General features: G+C 45.8%; 1 protein-coding gene across 6 annotated transcripts in view; it reads right to left on the bottom strand.

The window, feature by feature from the left end:
* LOC112265184 (unconventional myosin-Ic-like) overlaps positions 1–12,203 on the bottom strand; it is a 72,235-nt gene that overhangs the window by 2,603 nt on the left and 57,429 nt on the right. For 4 of the 6 annotated variants that reach the window (XM_042295940.1, XM_042295944.1, XM_042295943.1 and 1 more), the window contains exons 14-31: positions 11,991–12,082; positions 10,168–10,262; positions 9,907–9,953; positions 9,628–9,708; positions 9,050–9,155; positions 6,116–6,233; positions 5,611–5,724; positions 5,212–5,288; positions 5,004–5,072; positions 4,564–4,648; positions 3,406–3,565; positions 2,680–2,763; positions 2,408–2,501; positions 2,239–2,294; positions 1,203–1,338; positions 925–995; positions 590–687; positions 96–253 (exon numbers count right to left, since the gene is read on the bottom strand). In XM_042295940.1, coding sequence (XP_042151874.1) covers positions 127–253; positions 590–687; positions 925–995; positions 1,203–1,338; positions 2,239–2,294; positions 2,408–2,501; positions 2,680–2,763; positions 3,406–3,565; positions 4,564–4,648; positions 5,004–5,072; positions 5,212–5,288; positions 5,611–5,724; positions 6,116–6,233; positions 9,050–9,155; positions 9,628–9,708; positions 9,907–9,953; positions 10,168–10,262; positions 11,991–12,082 — 1,710 coding nt within the window. In that variant the 3' untranslated portion in view covers positions 96–126. Of the gene's footprint in view, positions 1–95; positions 254–589; positions 688–924; positions 996–1,202; positions 1,339–1,852; positions 1,955–2,238; positions 2,295–2,407; positions 2,502–2,679; positions 2,764–3,405; positions 3,566–4,563; positions 4,649–5,003; positions 5,073–5,211; positions 5,289–5,610; positions 5,725–6,115; positions 6,234–9,049; positions 9,156–9,627; positions 9,709–9,906; positions 9,954–10,167; positions 10,263–11,990; positions 12,083–12,203 lie in introns of those variants that run through there. The other 2 variants (XM_042295941.1, XM_042295945.1) reach the window with 2 other exon arrangements.

Raw genomic sequence — 12,203 nt, 5'->3', positions numbered from 1 at the left:
CAATCATGTCCTACACTATGCTGTAGACTTCACACAACAACCAATTAATCAATCAACTCTGACTCCAATCATGCAGTATTGATGTTCCAACCTACTGTATTAGTCCTGTAGGGGAGGACTGATGCTTTATATCCCTCCGTTATTCCGACTCACCACTGAGAGGTGGCCATTCTTCGCCTTGGCAACCAGCAGCTCAGAGCCAGAGGTGAAGTCTATGATCCCTTCTCTACCTTGGCCCATCGTAAAAGTTATACTGGGAGGGAGAGAGAGAGAGAGAGAGAGATGAGGTGTAGTTCATTTACAGCCACCCCCCCATCCCCAAAAAAACCCCCGATATCAAATAAAACTAATCAGATTGCAGATGGTGATGTATCACTGGTGTCTATGAATTCAGGTCGTGACAACTGATGGTAGTGCTCCCTGTGAGCCCCTTTAACACGTGGGTCAAGAGCGTGTTACATATTTATAAAGTCTGAACTGTAAATGTTAGGAACGTACAGCTATTTTTCAATGAAAGCTGACATTCCTCTGATTAACACGGTATACGGCTCATCAAGTTCCGGGCATCTGTGTCAGGGCAACAACTCACCTTCCCTGGTTGATGTTGATGCTGTTGACCTTGTCAGCACAGATGGCCACTTTGGTCAGGGTCTCGATGATGTGGTCACTCTGCAGCACCACATCTCCCTACAGACCAGAGGAGACAGGAGAGGAGTTACAGAGCTACATCTTCACTACTAGCCGGTTCCCAGGTCAATTTGTGTTTGGCGTGACAATGTCAATATGTGTTGGCAAGACCGCACAAACAGATCTGGGATCAGGCTACTTCACCTAACAGGCATTGGTTAAGTATGTCATAACCCGTGTGTAATGGGGTTATGACCATGTTAAGACTGCGTAAGATGGAGCTGAGGTCAGCCTCACCTTCTGTTTCTTGTCTTCAGTGGGCACATGCAGTACGAAGACGCCATCACTGAGAGAGCTGACTGAAATGCCTGAGGACAAGACAGACAGACAGGGAAGAGAAATGGTCAATGGGAGAACTATGAGCATCACTCAGACCAACTCAGTATGGCCTTTGTAAGGACCCCAGAAAACAACTCCATTTCAATTCATTCAATTTAAGAAGTAAGCAAAAACGTCAATTGAAATGCCATTGACCCCCTAACCCATCCTCTCCCCCGAACCCTGTGACCGCTGACCTTTGAGGGCGGCGTAGTCGATGCGCTGCTTGAGCTTGGCCTCCTCCACAATGACGGCACTGTTGGAGGTGAGCAGCAGTTGCCTTGGTCGCGCCTTGTAGCCCTTCCTGTCGTACTTGGTCACTGGGACTGCATACTGAGGAGTGGGAAGGGGACATTATTAGCCTTGTAGCCCTTCCTGTCGTACTTGGTCACTGGGACTGCATACTGAGGAGTGGGAAGGGGAAATTATTAGCCTTGTAGCCCTTCCTGTCGTACTTGGTCACTGGGACTGCATACTGAGGAGTGGGAAGGGGACATTATTAGCCTTGTAGCCCTTCCTGTCGTACTTGGTCACTGGGATGGCATACTGAGGAGTGGGAAGGGGACATTATTAGTCTTGTAACCCTTCCTGTCGTACTTGGTCACTGGGACGGCATACTGAGGAGTGGGAAGGGGACATTATTAGCCTTGTAGCCCTTCCTGTTCACTGGGATGGCATACTGAGGAGTGGGAAGGGGACATTATTAGTCTTGGTCACTGGTCACTGGGATGGCATACTGAGGAGTGGGAAGGGGACATTATTAGTCTTGTAACCCTTCCTGTCGTACTTGGTCACTGGGACGGCATACTGAGGAGTGGGAAGGGGACATTATTAGTCTTGTAACCCTTCCTGTCGTACTTGGTCACTGGGACTGCATACTGAGGAGTGGGAGGGGGACATTATTAGTCTTGTAGCCCTTCCTGTCGTACTTGGTCACTGGGACTGCATACTGAGGAGTGGGAGGGGGACATTATTAGTGGGGCTTGTAATATATCTTGAAGGATGTTGTATTTTATTGGACAGAGGAAAGACAGTGGGGAAGATACACAGAGGGTGGATTCAAACATTTGAACTGTAGGCTACGATACTAAATAGGCTAGACATGATCAGAGTTCAGGATCAATAACACATTAATATACTGTACTGACTATATATTAAGACAAATATCCAACCTTACATAAATCCCAAGTAGAGAATTGAATGGCCATATGAACATGCTAGTACTGCACTAACCTTCATCTTCTCACTGCCAAGTGACTGCAACACCTTGGGGTTAATCTCCTCTCCATCTGAGGAGAGAGAGGCACAGGAAGAACGTTAGGTGTGTGTGTGTATAATGTGTGTGCACGTGAGTGCATGCCTGCATGCGCGTGTGTGTGTCTGTGTTAATCAAGACACTTACTGAGTCTTGTGCCCACAAAGAGCTTTGGGACACTTTGGGGATAGTTGTCCTTCTTGTTTTTGAAGATCTCACTGGCCACCATTTTCTGCTCCAACTTCATTGACAGAGAGAGAACGGACAAACACAGTTTGGTAGAAAAGTTATATTGGTAGAAGGAGAAGACCACTCCACATTGACAGTCTTTAAAGTTCTGAACTCTGTGGACTGATGAAGAGTTATGAATACATTTGAAAGGTATCAGATGTACTACTATACTATCGTATCCTGTTTACCTGGTGTTTCCACTCTGGGTTGATCCTCTTGCAGTAGCCCCACACCATGTTCTGCATGTACAGTTTACGTAGCCGTTCCGACGCCTATGGGACGGAGAAGGACTTGTCAGGTACCATTTTAACTACTAAAACACGTCATCAAGAAAAAAAATGCCTTAATTCAGACAATTTCAATGTCGGCCACATCAGTGGTTCCCAAACGGTTGGGCGCGAGGGGTCAGCGGGGATGTGGGCGGGGCGCACGAGGCCCCCCCAAAAGAAAACATGTATATTAGTCCTGCTTTCAACTTACTCTCAAAAGTTGTAAAGTGCAATTTCTAGATTGGGTTGTGCACCATCTGTTTTCCTCTTGTCATGTCAGTCATTGCAGACCTTCGAGCTGTTTATAACTTGTAAGTAATATCCAGATCAACTAGCCCATGTCAGCTAACGTTTTTTTAGCTAGGTTTTCTTAGCCCGTGGATTTTGTTGTAATGTTTGAGTCAGTCAAATATCCCATGAATATACATTAGACATGGCAATATGTATAGAATGGCAAGAAATCACCATTAAACCTGCAAAATGTTCTCTCCACCAACAAGAGGAGTGTGAACAGTTTGTGTCATGAAGACTGCTTGTCCCCAGAGAAAGACGTGGCACGCGAAAGGGGGACGCGGGACGTTCCCCAAAGCAGGAAGTAGGGCCTGAGTGCAACTTTACACAGTGTCTCGTGTAAAGTTGCGTTACCTCGATGAGGGCGGTCGGGGGCGTGGGCCAGCTCTTGTCCAGGACTGTCTTGGGGAGGTTCCTGCGCAGCTTCATCAGGAAGGAGTAGCGCACATAATCCAGGAAGTACTCATTCTCAGGACAACGCTCATTATGGCGGTAGATGAAGCCCTTGATGAACCTGAGCGAGAGCGAGAGGCAGAGCGAGAGGCAGAGCGAGAGAGGCAGAGCGAGAGAGAGAGAGGCAGAGCGAGAGAGAGAGAGAGAGGCAGAGCGAGAGAGAGAGAGGCAGAGCGAGAGAGAGAGAGGCAGAGCGAGAGAGAGAGGCAGAGAGAGAGAGAGAGAGAGGCAGAGAGAGAGAGAGAGGCAGAGCGAGAGAGAGAGGCAGAGCGAGAGAGAGAGGCAGAGAGAGAGAGCTTTGTAAACACTCCTGCACACATGAATCAACAAATGGATAAGAACTTTATACATCCACACACAACACTGCAAATACCATAGGTGTCCAAAACATGAGTGGATATTGTCTAGGTAAATGCTTTCCACAAGTTTCTCCATATGAATAGAACCCGTATAACTTCAGTAATCCAAGGGAACCCATTGAGCCTAAAGCAGTGAAAATGACTCAAAAGTCACCCAGTAAAATACTACTTGAGTAAAAGTCTTAAAGTATTTGGTTTTAAAATGTACTTAAATATCAAAAGTAAAAAATATAAATAACTTAAAATGTCTTATATTAAGCAAACCACATGACAATGTTTTTTTTTTTTTTTTAATTTACGGATAGCCAGGGGTCACAGTTCAACACTCAGACATAATTTACAAACAAAGCATGTGTGTTTAGTGAGTCTACCAGATCAGAGGCAGTAGGGATGACCAGGGACAATCTTCCTGTCCTGCTAAGCATTCAAAATTTAACAAGTACTTTTGTGTGTAAGGGAAAATGTAAGGAGTAAAAAGTACATTATTTTCTTCAGGAATGTAGCTGAGTATAAGTAAAACTTGTCAAAAATATAAATAGTCATGTAGAGTACAGACACCCCAAAAAAACAACTTAAGTAAAAAATACTTTTAAGTACTGAAGTACTTTACACCACTGACAATAAGGGCAATCTAATGAATATTCATGAACCTTCTTTCACCATCCTAGTTAAATAAATCTTGTGTCCAGAAGAGCCTCACCTGCGGATGGTGTTGGCAGCCTCCCTTCTACGCCGTGCCCTCCTACAGGCCAGGATGCCCTTCCACCATGCCTGGACCACCACCGCTGGAAAGAGACACACAATTTACCAACCTACTTATTATTTAACTAAGTTCATCCAGATCCATTGGAAGAGAGAATCAAGATCTAGGCCCGTATGTATCAAGTGTCTCAGAGAAGCAGTGCTGATTGAGGATCAGGTCCCTTCTGTCAAAAGCAATCTTATTCGTTGTGATCGAAAAAACAACCGCAAAACTGATCCGAAGTCAGCCCTCCTACTCTGAGACGCTTAATATAACATCCGTCGTCCAACTGAACAAGACGAGCGTAATCGAATAGACACGCACGGTAAATATAGAGGAAGTATATGCTTGGTGACACATGGGTCTATAGACGTAGGGGAGAAGAGAAGCCCTCCTACCTGATGATCGGAGTTTGCGGTATTTGGTCTTCTGGCTGTAGCCCTTCCAGGATGCCTGCAGTTTGTTGGCTGAAGAGAGAGAGACAAAAGATGTTCAGAGTGTTCAGATACTCTACTTACTGTATCGTCGCGGAGAGACAACAGTCCAGACACACAGCAGGTGATGGGCGTCAAGTAAGACCATGTGATACGTGACTCTCTCGCTCACCAAGGCTGTGTTTCCTCGTTTCTAGCGCGTCCTCCGTGGCGAACAGAGTCTTTGGAAAACGGATGAAGATTTTGGATCTGGAAAGCAAACGGAGCTCCACTAAGCTGGCAGCCTTTATACAACACACAAGGGGCAGTCTGAGCATGTTCAGCACCATGGGGGGGATTTAGTTCAGCCCTGACGAAATAATGGACTTTGGTCACTTAAGCCTTTCCCAGAGAGTAGACACAGTTATGGGATTAGATCAACACTAAGTGGGCACTGAACTCGTTAGGGAGATGGGATGTAGATAAACAAATGGTAGTTCACTAGAATTAACACGTGTGTGTGTGTGTGTGTGTGTGTGTGTGTGTGTGTGTTTGCGTACCGCCTTGACTTGTCACCGGATAAGGGTCTCACCTGCCCAGCTTGTACTCCTCAGGTTTGTAACCCAGGTGTTTGACCAGTGTGGAGACTCCGTCTGCCAGCTTGCCCTGCCAGCTAGGCCAGGTCTCCGGGCACAGGGACTTATACCTGCCAGGGACGGACAAAACAACACACACAGACACTGGTATATTATATGAAAAATATTACATTTAGGTTATATCACTAACTGAACAGTTGTGGAGATTAGTCACTTGCAGGTGTACTGATTTTCTAACATAAGTCATGAATCTGCCATTGAATAAACCTATAATGTCAGAACGACATTCAAGCCTGATAGAGCCAGGCAGCACCAGCTCCGAGCCAGGCAAGACCAGCTCCGAGCCAGGCAGGACCAGCTCCGAGCCAGGCAGGACCAGCTCCGAGCCAGGCAGGACCAGCTCCGAGCCAGGCAGGACCAGCTCAGAGCCAGGCAGGACCAGCTCAGAGCCAGGCAGGACCAGCTCCGAGCCAGGCGGGACCAGCTCCGAGCCATAATCACCTCTGGAGGAAGGTCTCATAGTGGCGGCGGTAGGCAAAGCCAGCTCTCCTCACGCGGAGGTTCTCCATCAGACCCAGGTACTTCACCTGATGCCTGATGAGAACCTCGTCGAACCGCCCTGAGAGAGAGAGAGAGGTGAGAGGGAGAGAAACCACATTAGCCTGAGTTACAGTAGTACATGGTGAGATTGGTGAGAACTGGTGAGAACTGGTGAGAACTGGTGAGAACTGGTGAGAACTGGTGAGATTGGTGAGAACTGGTGAGATTGGTGAGAACTGGTGAGAACTGGTGAGGATTGGTGAGATTGCAATACATTGTTATTGACGTTTTCCGTTGTTTGTTTGTTGAATGGTTTGTTGTTAAAGTTGTTAGCATACTGGAGCAGTAGCGCGTGATGCTTATGCAAATCAAAGAAATAACACACCATTCATCCGACTTATTCCCAGAAAAGTGGACAATGGACAATAAGGAAGGTGGGAGTGAGGAGAAAAACAGACCGGAGGCCATCTATTGACAAAGGATCGATATACTGACAAACACAGTGTGAAGAACAGTGCTGCCATTGATGTTATTGGACACAATCAAAACGCATGGTCAGATTTAAGAATCGTAGACACAAGACAGACAAGATGTTAGGAAAAAATGATATAGAACCGGCAGAGAAAAACTGAGTGTGATAGCAGAGTTAACGGCTAAGAGGCCATTTCACAGTTTTAAAGCTCATTTCCTGCAATTCGATACATTTTGACATTGGACTGAGAGAAAAATTGCAGTTTCAAAGCTACATTTCCTGCCATGGCTTTTTCTGTGTTCTTATGCTATCTGAATTACAGTTGAAGTCGGAGGTTTACATACACTTAGGTTGGAGTCATTAAAACTCGTTTTTCAACCACTCCACAAATTTCTTGTTAACAAACTATAGTTTTGGCAAGTCGGTTAGGACATCTACTTTGTGCATGACAAGTAACTTTTCCAACAATTGTTTACAGGCAGATTATTTCACTGTATCACAATTCCAGTGGGTCAGAAGTTTACATACACTAAGTTGACTGTGCCTTTAAACAGCTTGGAAAATTCCAGAAAATAATGTCATGGCTTTAGAAGCTTCTGACAGGCTAATAGACATAATTTAAGTCAATTGGAGGTGTACCTGTGGATGTATTTCAAGGCCTACCTTCAAACTCAGTGCCTCTTTGCTTGACATCATGGGAAAACCATAAGAAATCAGGCAAGACTTCAGGAAAAGAATTGTAGACCTCCACAAGTCTAGTTCATCCTTGGGAGCAATTTCCAAACGCCTGAAGGTACCATATTCATCTGTACAAACAATAGTATGTAAGTATAAATACCATGGGACCACGCACCCGTCATACCGCTTCGGAAGGAGACACGTTCTGTCTCCTAGAGATGAACGTACTTTGGTGCGAAAAGTGCAAATCAATCCCAGAACAACAGCAAAGGACCTTGTGAAGATGCTGAAGGAAACAGGTACAAAAGTATCTATATCCACAATAAAACAGGTCCTATATCGACATAACCTGAAATGCCGCTCAGCAAGGAAGAAGCCACTGCTCCAAAACTGTCATAAAAAAGCCAGACTACAGTTTGCAACTGCACATGGGGACAAAGTTCGTACTTTTTGGAGAAATGTCCTCTGGTCTGATGAAACAAAAATAGATTCAACAAAAATGTTTGGCCATAATGTCCATCCGTATGTTTGGAGGAAAGAGGGGGAGGTTTGCAAGCTGAAGAACACCATCCCAACCGTGAAGCACAGGGGGTGGTAGCATCATGTTGTTGGGGTTCTTTGCTGCAGGAGGGACTGGTGCACTTCACAAAATAGATGGCATCATGAGGTAGGAAAATGTGGATATATTGAAGCAACATCTCAAGACATCAGTCAGGAAGTTAAAGCTTGGTTGAAAATGGGTCTTCCAAATGGACAATGACCCCAAGACTTCCAGAGTTGTGGCAAAATGGCTTAAGGACAACAAAGTCAAGGTATTGGAGTGTCTGTCACAAAGCCCTGACCTCAATCATATAGAAAATTTGTGGGCAGAACAGAAAAAGCGTGTGCGAGCAAGGAGGCCTAGAAACCTGACTCAGTTACACCAGCTCTGCCAGGATGAATTGACCAAAATTCACCCAACTTATTGTGGGAAGCTTGTGGAAGGCTATCCGAAACATTTGACCACAATTTAAAGGCAATGCTACCAAATAATCATGGGTTGTATGTAAACTTCTGACCCACTGGGAATGTGATGAAAGAAATAAAATATGAAAGAAATCTCTACCATTATTCTGACAATTCACATTCTTGAAATAAAGTGGTGATCCTAACTGACCGAAGGCAGGGAATTGAAAAACTGACTTTAAATGTAGTTGGCTAAGGTGTATGTAAACTTCTGACTTCAACTGTACTTAAACATCATAAAATCAACATTTTTAGAATTTTTGATTCTCCGACTGTCTAGTTGATTGTTAGTTCTCAGAGATGATCTTATTTAAAAAAATATATGGCTACATCATTTTCTACATACTTTATATCTGGTTTTAGTTGTTTAAGTTTAAGCATTTTACATGCTGAAAAAGGGAAAAAAAATCATTATATTAAAAGTTTCAATACGTTGTTCGACAGCAAACGAAAATGAGCTTTTTTGATTGGTGGTGGTAGACCCTCCTTGCTTCAGTACCTTTTTATTTGACCTTTATTTAACTAAGCAAGTCAGTTAAGAACAAATTCTTATTTTCAATGACAGCCTCGGAACAGTGGGTTAACTGCCTTGTTCAGGGGCAGAACGACAGATTTGTGCCTTGTCAGCTCGGGGGTTTGAACTTGCAACCTTCCGGTTACTAGTCCAACGCCCTAACCACTAGGCTACCCTGCCACCCGGTTGACAGCACGGTATGAGCAAGGCATCGGTTCCATCCTACCTGCTTGCTTGGCATCGTTGGGCTTGATGCAGCGCACGTACGACGGCTCCTTGGACATCAGGATCTCCATTAACTTAGCCAGGCTGGTCTTGAACTGGGTCGCTGCCTGGAGGCAGAGACAGAGGGAGAGAAGAAAGAGTGAGCACCGAGCGAGGGATGTAGAGGAGCAGGGTGCTGGCCAGACTGAGGCAGAGACCGGACAGAACACAGGTCCCAGTGTGCGGGTCACATTGCCCCAGGCAGTGACAGGGTTTGGGGGCAGGGCCAGCGAGAGAGAGAGAGAATGCGTCGTCAACAATGCACACAAACAGTCAACGGAGTCGACACCCTCGACCACTGTGTGTGTGTGGAGGGCAACCGACTGTCAGGGCATTCCTGTGTGTGTGAGCGGGGAGCAGAGATTCCCCTGTCACTCACTCGACCCTTCAGTGTGGAGGGAGGAAGATCCACAGAGCATAAACAAGTGGCTGTTTGTAAGCGTGTATGAGACAGAACATGTATATATGGGTCTGTGTATCGGTATACATTGTGTGACCTTTGCCCTCTGAGTGGTACTACAGGGTAACGGCTGTTCTCACCGTCTCAGGTCTCCTGCTGTCCTTCAGCTCCGCCCGGTCAAAGCACTGGGTCAGAATCTTATTATCAGACATACACATGACCTGTGGAAGGACAAAACATAGAGAATGAGTACAACTCACTACGACTAGAACTACCACACTGCTCTTCAAACTCACACACACGGAGAGACAGAGTCTACCACAGTGACACAACATAATCTTAGAGTCTAGTCTAGTTTCCAATGATATCATCCATCTCTTATCTAAATCATTTCCCCATTGTCCTGAACTCTCTCTCACCTCTTTCAAGTTCCTGAAGAGGAGGTCATTGTTCTTGTCCAGAAAGCCTAGAGGGGGAAGAGAGAGAGTATGAGAACATGCACTCCCAATATGGTTTGGGGATGAATATAATTACACACACAGTAAACAGACCACTACAAGAAGTACGGGAGCTTCCCAGGACAAACGTAAAGACCTGAGCACAGGACATCCTTCCTCTCCCTCTGATCATCTCACTCTCACGTCCTGCTGCTCCATGCACACACACACACACACACACACCGTTGACGTTGTAGTTGACCTCGCCAGCGTAGTGCAGCAGTCTGAACTCCTCTCGGCCCATCACCTTCCGGGTCTTTCCATCGGTCAGCTTGTGACTACGAGGATCACACAAACATTAAGTGACAAATTATTAGGGCACACCACAGCAAAACATTATGCAATGGAAAACCAAAACAAGCTTTTCTTATTGAACACGTTCAGGTAATCCCTCCCTGTTTGTCTGTTTTCTTCCATTTGGTACCTAACGAACACAACGCAAACTCAGCAAAAAAAAGAAACGTCCCCTTTTCAGGACCCTGTCTCTCAAAGGTAATTCATAAAGATCTTCATTGTAAAGCGTTTAAACACTGTTTCCCATGCTTGTTCAATGAACCATAAACAATTAATGAGCATGCACCTGTGGAACGGTCGTTATGACACTAACAGCTTACAGACGGTAGGAAATCAAAGTCACAGTTATGAAAACTTAGGACATTAAAGAGGCCTTTCTACTGACTCTGAAAAACACCTAAAGAAAGGTGCCCAGGGTCCCTGAACATCTGCGTGAACGTGCAGTTTGTATGCTGCAAAGGGGGCATGAATACTGCAGATGTGGCCAGGGCAATAAATTGCAATGTCCATACTGTGAGACACCGAAGACAGCGCTACAGGGAGACAGGACGGACAGCTGATCGTCCTCGCAGTGGCAGACCACGTGTAACAACACCTGCACAGGATCGGTACATCCGAACATCACACCTGCCGGACAGGTACAGGATGGCAACAACAACTGCTCGAGTTACATCAGGAACACACAATCCCTCCATCAGTGCTCAGACTGTCCGCAATAGGCTGGAAAGTTAGGCTAGAATGAGGGCTTGTAGGCCTGTTGTAAGGCACATCCTCACCAGACATTACCGGCAACAACGTCGCCTATGGGCACAAACCCACCGTCGCTGGACCAGACATGACTGGCAAAAAGTGCTCTACTGACGAGTCGCAGTTTTGTCTCACCAAGGGTGATGGTCAGATTCGCGTTTATCATCGAAGGAATGAGCGTTATACCGAGGACTGTACTCTGGAGCGGGATGGATTTGGAGGTGGAGTGTCCGTCATTGTCTGGGGCAGTGTGTGAGCTTGTTGCCATTGCAGGCAATCTCAATGCTGTGCGTTACAGGGAAGACATCCTCCTCCCTCATGTGGTACCCTTCCTGCAGGCTCATCCTGACATGACTCTCCAGCATGACAATGCCACCAGCCATACTGCTCGTTCTGTGCGTGATTTGCCTTGGTGGAAGAGTGGGGTAACATCTCACAGAACTGGAAAATCTGGTGCAGTCCATGAGGAGGAGATACACTGCAGTACTTAATGCAGCTGGTGGCCACACCAGATACTGACTGTTACTTATGATTTTGACCCCCCTTTGTTCAGGGACACATTATTCCATTTCTGTTAATCACATGTCTGTGGAACTTGTTCAGTTTATGTCTCAGTTGTTGATTCTTGTTATGTTCATACAAATATTTACACCTGTTAAGTCTGCTGAAAGTAAACACAGTTGACAGCTTAAAGGGAAACTCCATTGGTTTCATTAGTCAATTGTTGACATAGTCCCAAAATGTTTTGCTTGTCACCAATCAAGTTTTCAAGATTCAACATTCAACAGAGAAATCATCCCCTTATGATGCAGGGATGACTTCTGTATTTTGAAAGTTGGGTGGAGTTTTCCATGCATTTTGTTCCAAGAGCATTTTTTACAGCCAGGTCTCACGACAACTTCTGTTGCTAGGTTAGCAGAGGGAGGTTTGGGTGTGTGTGCGCGTTTGTATGTGCGTAGACTCACGTCGTCAAGTGGGCGTGGCCTCCCACAGTATTCTCCAACTTCTCCAGGAAGGTGATGTCACTGGCGTCACCTGGCCTCAGGCACTCCTCATCCTGACAGAGACACAGAGAGAGACACAGAGAGAGACACAGAGAGAGAAAGAAAGAAAGCAAAAAAATACATTAGATGGAGAGTTGACTGTGACAGTAGGATATACCAGATGCAGAGGGGCCC

The sequence above is a fragment of the Oncorhynchus tshawytscha genome, linkage group LG13, assembly GCF_018296145.1.
Source record: "Oncorhynchus tshawytscha isolate Ot180627B linkage group LG13, Otsh_v2.0, whole genome shotgun sequence".
In the NCBI taxonomy this organism is placed as follows: domain Eukaryota; kingdom Metazoa; phylum Chordata; class Actinopteri; order Salmoniformes; family Salmonidae; genus Oncorhynchus; species Oncorhynchus tshawytscha.
The sequence above is the reverse complement of the archived record's forward strand: the minus strand, read 5'-3'. Positions and strand labels throughout refer to the sequence as shown.